Below are 17,032 nucleotides of genomic sequence, written 5' to 3'. Positions count from 1 at the left end.
CTGCTGCTCCTGCTTGCACATACCTAAGGCATCCTGTAAGTACTTCTGCCCCACCAGCTTCAGGTACTCCTCGATGGCTTTCGTGGCCAGTGTGTTCTCTCGGAAAATGAGGTGCTCATTTTCTCCACAGCGGTCAACTTCAGACATCATCAGGTCGGTCAAGAAATCCTGAAAAGGAAAGTCCATTGTGGGTTATCACTTACGACACGTGCGTCATTTAGCAGAGAACACACCGATCCCCCTTCTCCATGGGGCTATCACATTCACAGGGGGCCAGTGCATTGTAGGTGTTGCGGTCCATGAAATCCCCTAGTTTCTCCTGCATGTATCAGTCACTTCTTTACCAACCCTGCCCCTTTTCTGGCTCCCCTGCAACTCCTAACGATGGAGACAAGTAGTACAATACATCTCTGAAGAGTTATTACGTAGCCATCTGGAAAATAAGCCATTCTAGCCCTTATGCAGCTTCAACATTACCACCACCACCGTCTTCACTGTGGGCCTGATTTTTAAAGGGCTCTCTACCTGGCCGCCTGTTCTTTTGGGCACAATTTTGTCCACCCTGTTAACTGCAGCTACATTTAGACATCTAACTACAGTGCCAGCAAAACAGCCATTTGCTGTGCCCCCAGATAATAGCTGAAAATCAAGCCCATAATATGCACCAGGATACTTCAATGTCATATTTACTCTAGTGTTCAGGCAAGTAAACAGTACTGCCGCATGCCCGCTGACGGACTCATTTCCAGTTTGATGTACATGGAATCCAACTGCTCGTTAATCTTTGTGCTGCACAGCCATGTGCCTGGTGAGTGGGGGCCAAACACGCTGCCAGCCATGCCCTCTGCATTAGTGAAGGCTGACCTTGACTTGCCAAGTCTAATAGCACTTCCACACTCCAGAGAGCACCACTGTGTTTGCTGGAATGAAGGGGTTAACAGGGGAAGGCGGGAGGCTCACCTGATTCCCCATGTGCCCAGCTGAAAAGCCGCTGGTATTCAGTTGGCAGGAGATGTGAATGCAGGTTAAATATTGCACAGTTTTAAATGCTAAGAACACCTGCACATGCTGTTATCTGCATTGCTAATAACATGTTTGCTCTGGAATTCTGGACTGCTCTGGGTACTGAAAGGTATCCTGCCCCTTCCCAGAGCTTTGACATTCATTTGGAGGGCAGAAGGGAAATCAGTTGCCAGATACTGTGTGAATTACCCACATTAAACCTTTGACTGTTGCCTCGTGCAGGAGAGAAAGAGAGACAGAAATGCTGACAAGTAAATTTACTTATACAGCTGAAGACATTTTTTTAAACCGCCTTCCACTAAAACAAAATCTTGTGCTTGGTGGTAACTTCACAGAGATAATGAAATTCTTCTTCCTTCGGCTTCCATAAGTATCCGTAAAACACACAACCCGTTGGCTGGGGCATGAATTGTAGAATGCAGTGCCCATCTCCAAGCCTTGTTATGGCATTCCCCAAATAAATACTGCGCAATCAGTGGGCCAGCAAGGTACATGCATAGCTTGGAAGAACCTCATGGTTTCTCATGTCCATGAATCTGCCCCACCCGACTATCATAAGCACAGCAGAACGATGTTAAGAAAGGCAAATGAGCCCGGGCCGCAATGTTTTCTCCCCTTCAACAAAGTAACGACTCATTCACCTTCCCCTTTTACAGAAACCAAACACTGCAGACAGATATGCTGGGGTATCACATGATTAAACTAATAAGCAGCACATTCCAGGAAGACCTCCAGTCTTGAGTCTCAAGATGTCCAAAGAGATGGGATCTGAACAGATTTTCTTCACTTTGGGGACCCATGAAATCCAATCAAGCCCTAACACCAGCCATCTGACTCCAAGACCAAGGTAGCATTGGTATTGGGAGAGGGGTGGTCCCTGGGAATCAGTTTTCCATTAGCGAGAAGGAGGTGTTTCTGATTATCTGAGTGTGCAGAGTGTAACACTTGATACTCCAAGTCTCAGGCCAGATAATCTGACTGGGGTCTCAGAATCCGTCTCTGGAGAGTTTGGAGGTTTGGTCTGATCCCATCCCCGCATACTTTCCAGTAAGACATCACTGACATCCAGACAGGGGAGGAAGGACCTACCCTTCAAGATAATTAAGTAATATAGTGATGCCAGATTGACAGCCTTGGAGCCTGTCATCCTCCATCCACACAAAGGACACTCACAGGCATAACAGAACAAGCTTCCCCCGTCCGCTTTCCTGCCAAATGTGCCTCACCCAAGGCCTGCGGCTGAGACAGTCATTCAGGTTCCACTCCTTGGCCGTGGCTCCCCAGGTTGCCTTCAAGGGGGGAAGTTAGTTCTAGTCCTGGAAGAGTTTATTTTGGATGTAGACACCTGTCAACGAGGAGCTGAATTAAGACACATTAACTCATCTCACGTAGGCCAAATGGGGATAAATTTCAGTCACTTTCCAATCTGTGTTGAATTTGAACTGGTGACTGTGACAAAGTTCCTGCTCTACCTTGGTGGGTCTTGCGCTTATTGGCGGATTTGCTTGCCTTGAAGCTTCATGGCAGCCCTCAGCTTTGCCGTTTTTCTGAACCTACAGTCCAGGTCAACTCCTCCTGTGTCTGACCAGGAGTTGGGAGGATTTGGGGGGAACCCGGGCCCACCCTCTACTCCAGGTTCCAGCCCAGGGCCCTGTGGAATGCAGCTGTCTTGAGTGCCCCCTGGAACAGCTGTGTGACAACGACAACTCCCTGGGCTACTTCCCCATGGCCTCCTCCCAACACCTTCTTTATCCTCACCATAGGACCTTCCTCCTGGTGTCTGAAAATGCTTGTACACCTCAGTCCTCTAACAGTCCGCGTTCTCACTCTCAGCTCCTATTGCCTCTTGCTCCCAGCTCCTCACACGCACACCACAAACTGAAGTGAGCTCCTTTTTAAAACCCAGGTGCCCTGATTAGCCTGCCTTAATTGATTCTAGCAGCTTCTTGATTGGCTGCAGGTGTTCTAATCAGCCTGTCTTAATTGTCTCCAGAAGGTTCCTGATTGTTCTGGAACCTTCCCTGTTACCTTACCCAGGGAAAAGGGACCTACTGAGTCTGGGGCTAATATATCTGCCTTCTATTACTCTCCTACAGACCCGGATCCCAATAGGATTACTCTCCTATAGCCATCTGGCCCGACCCTGTCACATGACCTACAAGCAAAGGGACTATTAAAGTGATACACTGCCCATTCCAGCCCCAAGCAACTTCATTCTTTACCAAGACTGTATTGTCATGTCTCTTTCATGAAAACAAAGAAAAATCCAGACTGCTCACAGTACATTCTGCACTAAAAACAAACAAACAACAAAAAAAAAACCTGGAAGAAAGATTGATAGGGACTGTGAAGCACTGCGAGGTCCAATTCCTCAGCAAAGACTGACAGCTGTAGTGCAGCTCACTGACATGACTGATGGCCACTGCTTTGCTCTCCCCTTGTTAGGAAGATTAGACATATTTACAGTAAGTGGAAATAAAGCGATACCCAGTTGTATTTTAACATCCGCCTCCATCCTTCCAAACACCTTGTCCAAAGGCAAGGCTCATGTGCCAACCGTGATCAATAGGAGCAGCAATTCTGATCAGCACGTAAGGCCAATACTACTGCTAGTCCTGACTGCATCTCATGGATTAGTCTAACTGGTCTTTAGTGATGCCTGTGAACAGAAGTAAATGCCAGTCTTCCATTGTATGTGAGATGCAGAGTCAGTGCCCCACAAGAGAAAAACACTGAATCCAGGGGTCCGCATAGCTCCAGCTGGGACAGTACCAGATCGTCCGAATGCCTAAGCGGCCTGCCCTGCATTAAAGCAATAATATGAGCAGCTACAATAACAATAATACTCCTTTGCATCTTCTAGGTGCTTGGCAGGTATCTCTTCAATTCCTGCAGCTGCTGACTCCTTTTAAAAATGAACGAACATTTCATTGAAATAAAAACAACAGCCCAGCAGGACATAAACACACAATAGGGTGCATGAAGAGAACATGTGGCACTGAATCATATCCCAGTCTCGGTACAGCTGTGTAGGGTATGAGCCGTGCAGGCATAGAATCAATGTTCTGGTATGGCCATTCATCACGTAGATTCCCCGTCCCTCCCTCCTACCCATTCTGTCAGAAGGCTTTCAGATCCCATTCCGCTAAGTAATGCATTGACATAGGCACTTGATACGTTCCATTTACTTTTCCCTAACATTTCAGTAGAGGCATCAACATGATTCAAACATACAGTCTTTGGAGTATGAATCTGCAGCTGTGCTTGTTGAATTACAGGGCAGGCTGACACAGCTCTAGTGCCAGAATGGGAAAGATCTTAGTAGCATTGGCAGTTTAATTTATGAATGTGGGTGTAATCAACTGAGGCTCCTAACCACTTCCCTTTCTGGGAAAGTCTGATAGGATTTGATAGGGATGCAACCAAGTGGGCTCTACAGAAACTCTGGAGACTGACAGAAATCAACGGAGAATGAGAGCCTTCCTTTAGAATGTTGAAACCATCCTGGAGAATGTAACAAAGAACAATGTCCCTGCCAGATAATTCTGTAGGTGGGTTTAAAACTCCTGTAGGACTTTCCTATAAAGGTTACAGAGAGGCATCACCAGGCACATGTAATGGGAAAGCAAAGTCATCAGGGCAAGTTGAAGGGCAGTCTGTAATGGGGAGGGCTTCATTGTACACACAGGGGCATGCACGGCTGCTGCATAGCTGTGCCCAAGGACCCTGGCCAATTTCACAGCCAGCTGGATGGCAACAGCAGGCCATAGGTGACTTCCACAGGCCTTGTGTTCACAGGGCTGGGACCGACGCGCCAGCAGAGCCTTCCCTGCACAGGAACCTCGATAATAAAAGACAAGCTTTTAAAAAAAAAAAAGTCATTCTGATTATTTCTCTAGACAGATAATCTCTCACCTTGTGGGCCCAGTAAGCTCCATATTTCTCTGGCCACCAAGCAGGCGTGAATTTCCCTCCCCTTGCTGTTTTCTCTGCCTTCTTCCCCTTTTATCAGAGGAGCTGGAAAGTAACTTTAAACCCCCTGTTCAGATCCCTTTAGCTGCTGTCTGTGTAACTCTATCACCTTTATCTTCCTGGGTTTCTCCCTGTGTATGTTTCAGTTCCAAGCAGCAGCACAGACTGACACAAAGTGCTGATTCTTAATTAGCAGCCGCTGACCTTGGCTTTGCCTGATTCTCTTTCCTGTCACTTTCCCAACATACTAATTATCTCAGGACCATGGAGTTTTAGAGCTTCTCTTAGCCAAGTGTTTGCATTTTGTATTTTTTTTTTTTTTTTTTTTTTGTCAATTGAGGACTTGGTTGGGAGCTGGAACAACTCCTGGCCGCAGGGCAGCGAGACCCAAATCCAGGCTGAGCTCGGAGTTTTGATACAAAAGCAAAACTTGGGCCAGGGTGCTGAGATATATGGACCGAAGGGCTGGCCAGAAAAATCAAGTGAATTTTGGTGGCTTCAGCCCAGTTATAGGGCTCCTCAGAATCTACAACTTAATGCAAAACTCTGGGTATGAGTGACCCAACATAAAGCAAGCTGAGAAGAGATCCCCATGTGTAACGATGCTGGTTCTGGCAGGATCCAACTGAGAGTGTCATTTCAGGACAAATTGCTTCAAGCAGGGGAGTTACAGCCCAAGGTTGGGGTTTTTCCACCTCTAAGGCAAACCAAACCAGCCAGCCAGAGAGGACTTTGGTTTTACCCCACTGGCTAACCACAAGTCACACAAGCAATTCCCTTAGGCACTCCAGTTTCCTAGTATCACCACCAGTGCCACTCGTTATGGGGACAAATGGCTGTGAAAACCAATACCCCAGTAAAGAAAAAAGGTTCTCTCGAACCCAAAGGACCAAGCCCCAGACCCAGGTCAATATACAAATCAGATCTTCCCCACAAATCATGCTGTTGCCAATCCTTTAGAATCTAAAATCTAAAGGTTTATTCATAAAAGGAAAAAGATATAGATGAGAGCTAGAATTGGTTAAATGGAATCAGTGACATACAGGAATGGCAAAGTTCTTGGTTCAGGCTTGTAGTAGTGATGGAATAAACTGCAGGTTCAAATCAAGTCTCTGGAGAACATCCACAGCTGGGATAGGTCATCAGTCCTTTGTTCAAAGCTTCAGTGCAGCAAAGTCCCCCCAGAGGGAAGAAGCAGGATTGAAGACAAGATGGAGGAGCTGCAGCAGCTTTTTATAGTCTCTTGCCATGTGGTCTTTTTTCTTTGTTCCAAAGACAAGCTGCCCATCCCATGGCCGGGAAAAACCTCAGAGTTCTGTCCATAGGCAGGTCCCTGCATACCTTGCTGAGTCACAAGGCGTGTCTGTCGTCTCTCAATGAGTCGATTGTACAGAGCTGACACCAACTTCTCTGGGGTGTTACCCAGAAGCAGAGCATAAGTTTGAAATACAGACAGTATAGATCCAGTATTCATAACTTCAACTACAAAAATGATACACGCATATAGACAGCAAAATCATAACCAGCAAACCATAACCTTGTCTTAGACACCTTATTTGACCCCCCTTTATACAAGATTTGGTGCCACTACAGGGCCTTGGTTGCAATCATGTTCTTCTATATGGTCCCAGTTCAAGTCAATAACGTGACACCCTGACATGCCTGCTCTGGTCATTATTATACCCTGCCCTCCTGCAGCTTGGCCCGGTACAGAGACACGAGAAGTCAAAGTCCTTGAGTATGGCAAATACATTTTAAGTCAGGAGTTCAGGCAGTGACAGTGGGGAGCTGAATGGGGAATCCTGACATTGTTATTTAACAGCTAAGCCACACCCCTGCAGCCGTGGGACTAAAACACAGAACCTTATGTCCGCAGGCACAGTCTTCTAACCATTCATGTGCCTCTGCCTGGCCTAGTTTGGGCTAGAAAATGCCCTGAGAAAGGGCTGTTTGGAGAATCTCACAGCAGCTGGTTTCTAGCTGTCTAGCTCAACTCCGAGGACTGAGAAGGCCCCAAACGTTTGCATTACCATCAAAGACAAACCTCCAGAACAGAACACCCCGAACTTTGGATCTGGATCCCAGCTTTCCAGCTAGGGCATGTCACTGGGTCCGTTATCCTGGTACCCTGCCATTGTACTCACAGTGTTGTTGGCCAGAACTCAGCTCTTCCCCATACAAAGGGGCAGATCAGTGCTGGGTTACATAACCAGAATGTCTTCTTTACACACAACGGAATGCCTGCAGAACTCCTCCCGAGGCCTTACTCACCCACCGAAAAGAGGCTGAATCAAATGCAATAACTAAAGCCAATAAAGCTCCGTGGTTCTGAGCAGCAGAGATCAGCAGGGGGTTGTTTTTAGTTTGAGCCCCTGGCTATGGAAGAAAATAGCATTTGTTATTTCATTCCGTCAGTGTCCAGAGGGGTAGTAGAAGGGCTCTACTGAGGTTCTCCAGACCTCCTTAAGTGTTTGTTTAATGGTATTTGCTTCAGATTGGACACAGACAAACCTGTACAAGCCCAGTCGCTTCACAAACCTTGATATGATAAAGAACAAAGATCCAGCGGAATAAATCCAGGGTCTGACAGCAGCGCTGCAAGGCTGGTTACCAGGAAAACCATTTAGACAAACCAAGCCTGGCCTACCTATCCCCAAGTGCCGTGCGCCCTGTCCTAATAATGACTCCGACAGTCCTTCCAAAACAGATCTCTGAAGAAAACACACACAGGAGTTAAACAACAAGGAGTCCGGTGGCACCTTAAAGACTAACAGATTTATTTGGGCCTAAGCTTCATAAAGAAGTGGGTTTTTTACCCACGAAAGCTTATGCCCAGGAGGTAGTCGTTGTTTTTGTGGATACAGACTAACACGACTACCCCCGATACAGGAGTTAAACTGGCTTAGTGGCGATTAGAAACTCTGGGTTCCTTCTCCCTTTGACCGCCTTAATGGGCTTCCACAAGTGCTTCACTAAGGAGAGAACAGGCTGGCCCCACCTCCACTTCTCTAGGATTGTGACATGCTTTGGGATGTCAGGAAAAATCCCTTCTGGTGCTGCAGGCTTCAGTTCACGGGGAAGGACCTTGCTACCTACCTTCCAGACTGCCTCCCTGAGCCTTCTCCTGGCTACCTGCACACTCTCACAACCACCACTAGCCTGACTGAAGTCAGCAGCTGGCTCAGCTGTTGCTGCGGTGGCCCCGGACTGTGGAACGCACACAGCCACCAACCATGCCTGCATTTCTGTACCCTTATCATGGTCCTCATTCTGCCTCTTGAAAGGCTTATCCTAGGCAAGTGGACTTCACTGGAGTCACACAGGGTTTCCCTACTTATCCCCCCAAAAGCCTTGCCTGGTGAATTTCAAACACGGCCTCCCTGGCCCCATCTGCCTCAGTCCAGGCCTGTTTAAAAAAAAAAAAATAAAAAGGCCATAACTTCTTTTTGAAGGTTAGTAAATACATTCTCTGCCCCACCTCAGGCTCAGTGCATTCTGTTAACTGCTGGAAATGGCCCACCTTGATTATCACTACAAAAGGCTTCCCCCCCCCCCCGCTCTCCTGCTGGTATTAGCTCATCTTAAGTGATCACTCTCCTTACAGTGTGTATGATAACACCCATTTTTTCATGGTCTGTGTGTATATAAATCTCCTCACTGTATTTTCCACTGTATGCATCCGATGAAGTGAGCTGTAGCTCACGAAAGCTTATGCTCAAATAAATGTGTTAGTCTCTAAGGTGCCACAAGTCCTCCTTTTCTTTTTGCGAATACAGACTAACACGGCTGCTACTCTGAAACCTGCAGTGCAGAGTGTTTCAACAGATACAGCTGTCTGACATTCAGTCCCATGGCTGTTTTACCCTTCCATAGGGCTCACCCAAAAGCTTAGTCAGGGCAGGGAGACCAGTGGGGGGAAGGGGACTAGGAAATTACATGTAAAGCACAGAGAGATCTTCTCGGGAGAGAGGCACCAGCAGCCCTAGGTTGTACAATGCTGTTCCCCGGCAGGTAGCCATGTGGTTCTGTAGTGTGGTTCACCAGGATGGGATGCAAGGAGCCGCTTCCCAGGGAAAGAGCCTGAGAGAGTACATGAGACAGGAGATAGAGCGGAGCGAGCGGCCTGGTGAGACCTTGTGACAGTGGACTTGTGACAGCGTGTGGGCCCTATGTTCTAACCTAGGCATGAGAGTCGGGTACCACCTGCCACAGGCGGGAGGCTGCGAACCCCAAAATAAAACTCTGGTCATAAATAACAAGCAAGTCTACAGGCAAATGCGGCACACACCTCTGTGGCTTTAGAACAGCGGTTCTCAACCCGCGGGCCACATGCAGCCACCTTAGCACACAGCTGCAGCCCAGCTCAGCTGCATGCTAAAGGCCGGCCCGCAAGCTGGCATGGAGGGATCTGGGTTGCCCTGCAGCCCAGCATGGTGGGGACAGGGCTGCCAGCCAGCCCCACGTTATGAGGACTGGGGCGCAGCAGTGGTTTGGGATGGGCGAGCAGCCGGCCAGCCCCGCACGGAGAGGGTCTGGGCTGCCACTGCCCTACTACCCAGCCCCTTCAGCCCATGTAACACAAGGTGGTAAGTTGAGAACCACTGCTTTAGAACATTGGTCAGAAAGAGTTCACAATGTCTTGTTTTATCTGAACCAGTTTGCTGGCCCTAATTTCAAAAAGCTGCTGCCCATTCTCCCCCCTCTTCCTCCCAATGCCTCTGGTCTCCACGCCCCTGGACTGGGGCAGAGAGGGGGCAACATGATCTATCTGGAAATCCAAACTCAAGAGGCCAGTTGCTCCTTGATAACAGACAGGCTGGGCCCACAGGTCCCATTACATGTAACAGGGCCAGCAGCTAACTATCGTCCCTGAACTTTGGAGAACTGATTGAAAAGTCCACCGTGTAAAAAAACCAACACCCCTCAGAAAAGCAACCCTTCATTACGGATGTCAATAGGCATGAGAAAGCATATTAATTACTAAGCTCAAACAAAGACACACAAAATAATGGGAAGAAAAAGCTTCTTCACTAGAGACTAACCAGGAGAGGAGCAGGCAGCTAATTCACTCCTTCACTCAATCAATAATTCTGACATTCTTTGCCTCCAGGTTTTCTTTCTGCACCACAATGGTTATGCTTAAACCTGCCTCTGGAGAATGTAAAAAGTATTAAGAGACAAGCCCATCCTGCATTAGCTGTGTTTCAAGTATTGGACTGAGCGCTGTGACAGACAGCTCATAATTTTAATCAACAGATCTGCCAATGTCAAACTTGAATAAAACTCTGTAATGAAAATCACTCAAGAAAACAAACAAAACAAAACAAACAAACAAACCGACCAATGCCCCACCCACACTGCAAAGGGTCAGGAAGTCTTTCCATATGATTTAATAAGCCTGGGTACATGCTCTCCCACATGCCTTTGTGGCCCCCTACCCCCTCGTCCCCCCCGCACCCCCCATGCATGGATGCTCTTCCCTCCAACCTGTGCTGACAGGTGTACTCCTGCCTGCATGGATCGGTAAGGTGCCAGTCCTCTGGAAAAGTCCCAGTAGGATTTAATAGGGATGAAACCAATAGGGTTCTATAGACATTTCTCTGAAAGTCTATAGATGTTAACAGGGAATAAGACCATTTCTAAATGGTTCTGGAGCCAGTCTATAGAATTCTGTAGCGGAATGTCATTCCCTACTCAATTCCGTGGGCTGTTTCCATAAGGAACAGCCCACATCTGAGCTCTGACATGTCTGTTTGTAGATATACATCCTTCTATGCTTCCTGGGGCATGTTTCCATGTCTGCTGCAACCCTCTGGATGTAAACACACAGCCAGCCGGCACTTTGCCATAAGGAAAGCACAAGGAGACAAAAGGGAAGTTTCTTTGGGAGAGGCAATGAGCGAAAGAGTAAAGAGCAGCAACGTTTCCTAGCAAGGAAAGGTCTTTCCAGAGGCATAACAGGCAGAAAAGGTTTGGGACGACAAGTCCTGCTCAGATTGTACTTGGAGCATTTTATAACCTTGCCAACCTGGGGAATGTTTACACAAGATCTAACCTGCACCTTTAAGGGATATATTCACAACTGGACATGCAAGGGGTTTATTTAGCTAGCAGTGTTAATGAGAGCTGCAGAGCTATGCCCCACACACCTGCTGCTCTGAAATGCACTCCCTTTTGTGCTGGAGTTTACTGTAGCGAATATCATCACTGACTGTTAGGCAGATTGATTTTGAAATGACAAGGTTCCGCACATCACAAGCCTGATTAATAGGACTGACTTAACCTTAAGAGGATTGAACTGATAAAGGTAATAAGATTACTAGTTATCCCAAAGACTGGCACCAGAGTCTGGCTACACTCTTTGTGGGGGGCAGAGGAGGGTGGGTCAGGTGTTGTGCTAAGGATTGGCGGGGCTGGATTGCATGTGTACTAATGAGAGAGACAAGGCAGCGGAGGTAATATCTTTTATTGGACCCAGTTCTGTTGGTGAGAGAGACAAGCCTTCGAGTTTACATGGAGCTCCTTGTCAGGTCTGGGAAAGGGACCTATGTATGTATACTCCTGTCAGAAGTCCCTGAACTTCAGTGTTTTATTAGCAGGATAACAAGATGCTCTTTGATTACAGATGCATGTTTGGGAAACAACTGTGCCAAGGAAGAACTGCCTGAAAAAACCCAACCACCACCAACGCAGTATTGCACAAATAAAAAATACGTCAAAAATAAGAAGGTACAAAAGGCAAATGGCAGATTTTGCGGTTGGGGGAGGGTGTGTAGTTGCATCTGTGGAATCAGTGCCAGCCCCTCCACAGGGAAATGCCCGTGGCTGGACATTGGCATGCTCACTATTACCAGGTGTGAAGGCAACGCACCACCTATCTGGTTAGGGCCCCTCACATTCTCTTACCCTGTGTTTCTCCAGGACTGGTCCGTGGACCTGCGCTGGTCCCTGATATCCAAAAGGTTGAGTAACACTGCAAGCCCCCGTCATTCATTGTTCAAGGAATACACTTGCTGTCAGGGTATATTTTCAAATTAAACAGTGTGGAGTCCAGCACTTCTGAGCAAAGTACTGAGTCTCCTGACATTCATGATCACACATACAAAATTGGATTTGTGTGCAGTGGAAGAAGCCGAGTTTGGAGGAGGAAAACATATTCCTGTTCAGTTCTAGGCTTACACTACACAACAGCAAAACAGTTGATTTTTAAAACATATTGGCAGCTCAATGAACGTCCCTTAAATACATTTTAAAACACCATGTAAACTAAAGCAGCCAGCTGAGACCGTAAACTATAAAACATGTACAAGACAAAGGCCGACGGAGATGTTCTGGCAGCAGCTGGGCTCTCAAGCAATGAACAGCCCTGAGAACACAATTAAGTAGAATGTAAATTTTTCTCGCAGCACAACATGGAGCCAGTAATACCTTGTTAAAGCTCCATATATGCAATAGCCATGAAATAATGGCCTGTGTTGTGCCAGTGGCCTACCTGAGGCCAGTGACTCCCCCTGACTGTGTCAGAGACTGTCCCTCAAGTGACAGTTCTGGGAAAACAGACAAGGAAAATGAACAGAGGTAGAAATGTTCCAACATCAACGTCTCGGAAGGGACATACCCTGGCCTACAATGCTACAGAGCACCAGCAGAGGAAAGAACGCTGCTCCCTGACGTGTCTTTGGGGGGCTAGATAACCGCCAAAACCAGAACCTCACCTAGGAAGCCCTTCATATATTGGAACTGGGGGGAAGGCGGCAGGCCCATGATTTTGGTTCCATGTTTCATTCCAAGCTGATAGGGGCTAATTTTCCAGCTTCTGTTTCAATGTGGCCAGTGTCTTGTGAAACGATGGTGGCTATCTCATAAGAACAGCTGATCTCTTAAGAGTTCTGCTGTCTTGGCCAATGCTCATGAGATTTTGGTGCTTTTGATTCAGCCTCACAACCCAACCCTGAGCCTTAGTCTAAACTTAATATGGATACAGATCCTCAGACTGCCTCTGGTCTCATTCCTACCGGTAGATTGAATTTGTGAGGTAAATACCTGTTTCTCCTACCCCATCAAGGCCCACGTTGAATGAACAGTGGACTTCCCCAGGGATCTGTACTTGCTCCAATGCTCCTTAACACATACCCAGATGACCTACCTCCGACCTTGGCAACAAAGTTTGTATATGCTGATGATCTCTGCCTGGCAATAGCTATGAGGAGCTGGAGACCTGCCTGACTGTGATACCTTTGCCAAGTACTTTTCAAAGTGTCAACTTACCCTATACATATTAAAGACAGTGTCATCCATCTTGCCAACTGGTTAGCTCATTGAGAGCGGCACGTCGTTCTGAGCAACCAGCCAATCGTTTTTGAATTGCACCCTACTTATTTTGGGATAAAGCTTGACAGCTCTCTGTCCTTTCAACAACACATTGAGAAGACGAGCCACAATCTAGCTGAGAGTCGCACTCCTCTGAAGGTCTGCCAGCAATGTACTGGATGCTAGTGCTGCAACCCTATGGACATCTATCAATGCCTTAATTTTTCCACAAAAAGAAAAGGAGGACTTGTGGCACCTTAGAGACTAACCAATTTATTTGAGCATGAGCTTTCGTGAGCTACAGCTCACTTCATCGGATGCACGTAGTGGAAAATACAGTGGGGAGATTTTATATACACAGAGAACATGAAACAATGGGTGTTACCATACACATTGTAACAAGAGTGATCAGGTAAGGTGAGCTATTACCAGCAGGAGAGCGGGGGGAGAAAGGGGGGACAGGGACGGGGACGGACCTTTTGTAGTGATAATCAAGGTGGGCCATTTCCGGCAGTTGACAAGAACATGTGAGGAATGGGGTGGGGGGGTGGTGATGGGGTGAAATAGTTTTACTTTGTGCAATGACCCATCCACTCCCAGTCTTTATTCAAGCCTAAGTCAATTGTATCCAGTTTGCAAATCAATTCCAATTCAGCAGTCTCTCGTTGGAGTCTGTTTTTGAAGTTTTTTTGTTGAAGAATTGCCACTTTTAGCTCTGTAATCGAGTGACCAAAGAGATTGAAGTGTTCTCTGACTGGTTTTTGAATGTTATAATTCTTGACGACTGATTTGTGTCCATTGATTCTTTTACGTAGAGACTGTCCAGTTTGGCCAATGTACATGGCAGAGGGGCATTGCTGGCACATGATGGCATATATCACATTGGTAGATGTGCAGGTGAACGAGCCTCTGATAGTGTGGCTGATGTGATTAGGCCCTAGGATGGTGTCCCCTGAATAGATATGTGGACAGAGTTGGCAACGGGCTTTGTTGCAAGGATAGGTTCCTGGGTTAGTGTTTCTGTTGTGTGGTGTGTGGTTGCTGGTGAGTATTTGCTTCAGGTTGGGGGGCTGTCTGTAAGCAAGGATTGGCCTGTCTCCCAAGATCTGTGAGAGTGATGGGTTGTCCTTCAAGATAGGTTGTACATCCTTGATGATCCACTGGCTGATTACTGTGCGGCAGAATGGGGCTCCAGTCGCCATTGTGGCAAGTTGGACTCAGTGATCAGCTCTGCCCTTCACATCATGGCATGATCTGGACAACTCCAGTCTCCAATCTTCCAGTCCTGGCTGTCATTGGTCCCCTGGTGATTAGGCGTGAAGGCAGGGTCCTGGCTGCATTACTGTGCACAGCCAACGATCACGACAGCGTACTTCACAATTTCATCTCAAAGCCATGTCAACAATGCCAGCGAAAGTCAAGATATCCCTTTTCTGAAATAGCTGACCCTGTCAGACAGCACGTCAGACACAGTCTTTCTAAGGAACAGCAGCAGCAGGTGATGTGGGACTAAATTTTGGATCGATGGCTCATTTCTTTGCAGATAGGCAAAGCAGATCTAGGTCCCTTAGTCTCTCCAGCTCAGTTCTCATGTGCCCCTCTGAACAACCACATGCACCAAAAGATCCTTCCTTGTTACAACAGGGTACATTGGGTTTTAATTTACATCTTCACTGTTGGGGTTTCTTGAGCGCCTTGCCCTGCCCTGTGGAACTCAAGAACAAAGAGCGTGCCATCTGGTCACGGACTGCCCTCTTTCTCCTCAGGATGATGGATGGAGGTGCTGACGTCTCCAGATGATGTGGCCATCATAGAGTGGCTTCATCACTGACTCAACATCAAATTCATTGTTTGTGCTGTCAGAAGCCATGCGCCAGAAGACTATAAAGGCAGGATAAAAACGCAGAACAAATAGGAGCCCAGTTGCAGCAAAAAAATCCTCACCGCAGGAAACCTGCATGAACACTCTGGACAGATTCACAATCTTCTGGGGCACCTGGGGCAGTGTCTCAGATTAAGAAATTGCCTTGGGACATGCCTACCTTCTTCCCATCAGCTGTATACGCTCTAGCCTTCCAGGGGGTAGAACTGCTCCACAACCCAAGCCTGAGACCGAGAGCACAGCAATCTCTGTCGTGGGTTAGAGCAGCCACAGCAGAATGGGAGATAGGCAGCAGCGGTCAGCAGTGAAGCAGGGGGACTCCTTGGTTCTGGCATGACCAAGTCTCATCTGCCTACGAGTCTGGTGGGATCAACTACTGGCATCTCCAGATGACTGCGTGGGGAATCCAACTCGACTTGCAGCTAGTGCAGCCCTATAAAGATCAATGAACCAATGCCTCCCCTCAGTGAACACCACAAGGAGACGCAGTGCACAGGGGCTCCCATCTGGTGCCAGTGGAAGAAGCGGATTACCCACCTGGCCCTCTCATCAAACACATGCAAAGCAGCTCTACCACCCCTCAGGGTGTCCCCCATCCATGAAAGATCCAGTCCCCGCTACCTTTGCAGTCACTGCCCGCTCACTAGGCTCATCTCATTTACCGCACAGCTCCCTGCAAGGCAAGTGGCAATTAAAAAGGTCACGTTGGTAATTGCTTCATTACATAGCTTAATAGGCTCCCTGCAAAATGCACGTGTATTGGAAGGCGATCTTTCAGTCGGAAGCAGCAGTTGCATTGCTGTGTGGGTTTATTAGACTGCAGCGCCCTACTATGCTTTGCATATGGAACAGACACCTGGGGGTATTATTATGGGTGTATTACTCTACGCTTGGACGGGTTACGTGCTTATCTAAAGGCCCGGCACAGCCAGAGTCTATGACCTTTAGGACACATTCAAGGCCTGGCTGTTTTCTCAGGCCTTCACTGGAATGACCGTTACACAATGCATTTGGCCTGTGTTAGCAGGCTAGTCTTTGTACAGTCACTTGGAAGAGGCGTATTATTACTCCTATACGCTGAAGTAACACCAGCACTGGGCACAGACCTTTACAGCAATAGCTGCCCCAGTCCCTGCCCCAGAGAGCTTTCAGTCTAAGTTAGACAAGCCTAGGACACAGAGACAGACAAAGGGAGGCAACAGGAAAAAGATAAAGCCAACAGCATGTCTGGTGAGCTCACAAGTCAATCGTGGGAGCTGGGGAATTTCCAAAGGGAGATGAAGGTCAGGCACAGGGGAGGAGCAGGCAGCACAGAGGGCACGTGGTGAGAAACTGAGGCATATGGATTCCTAAAAGAGGTTCAGCAGTCTGGAAAGGTTGTGAGCCACTGTTCTAGACACAAGGAGCAGTACAATACAAGGGACAAAGAGAGCAACAAGGCAAGAAGACAGGTAAGCTGTTTGGGGCAGGGACTGACCTGTTCTGAGTTTGTACAGCACCCAACACAACGGGGCCCAGACCCATGCCTGGTGCGCCCACGCACTACCACAATACATATAAACAATAGTGAGTGACAGGTGAGGAGACAAAGGCGGGTGCAGAGCTGTGTAGAGCTCTGGGAAGAGGACAATGTATGGAACCCAGGAGTCCTGACTCCTAATCCCTGCTTCTAACTTCTCGGGATCTGCACTGACGGTGGTCATTTCACACAAGCCAGGTAGCTGACCCCTTTTCCACTGAGACTTTAGGGGTCGTCCAGTGAAGACTTTAAAACCAGAGTCTCCACAGCTTCCAGGTCTCTCCGGGGAGTGGGTGTTTGTAACGTCCTTCCATGGCATTGAAAGG

At 47.7% G+C, this 17,032-nt stretch overlaps 1 protein-coding gene across 6 annotated transcripts in view; it reads right to left on the bottom strand.

The window, feature by feature from the left end:
* DAB2IP (DAB2 interacting protein) overlaps window positions 1–17,032 on the bottom strand; it is a 263,147-nt gene that overhangs the window by 38,968 nt on the left and 207,147 nt on the right. For all 6 annotated transcript variants that reach the window (XM_084650155.1, XM_084650156.1, XM_084650157.1 and 3 more), the window contains one exon: window positions 24–168. In XM_084650155.1, the coding sequence (XP_084506281.1) occupies window positions 24–168 (145 nt within the window). The remainder of the gene's footprint in view (window positions 1–23; window positions 169–17,032) is intronic.

The sequence above is a fragment of the Lepidochelys olivacea genome, assembly GCF_965140295.1.
Source record: "Lepidochelys olivacea isolate rLepOli2 genome assembly, chromosome: 16".
Taxonomy (NCBI): Eukaryota; Metazoa; Chordata; order Testudines; family Cheloniidae; genus Lepidochelys; species Lepidochelys olivacea.
Note: the sequence above shows the minus strand (reverse complement) of the source record. Positions and strands in the feature narration are given on the sequence as shown.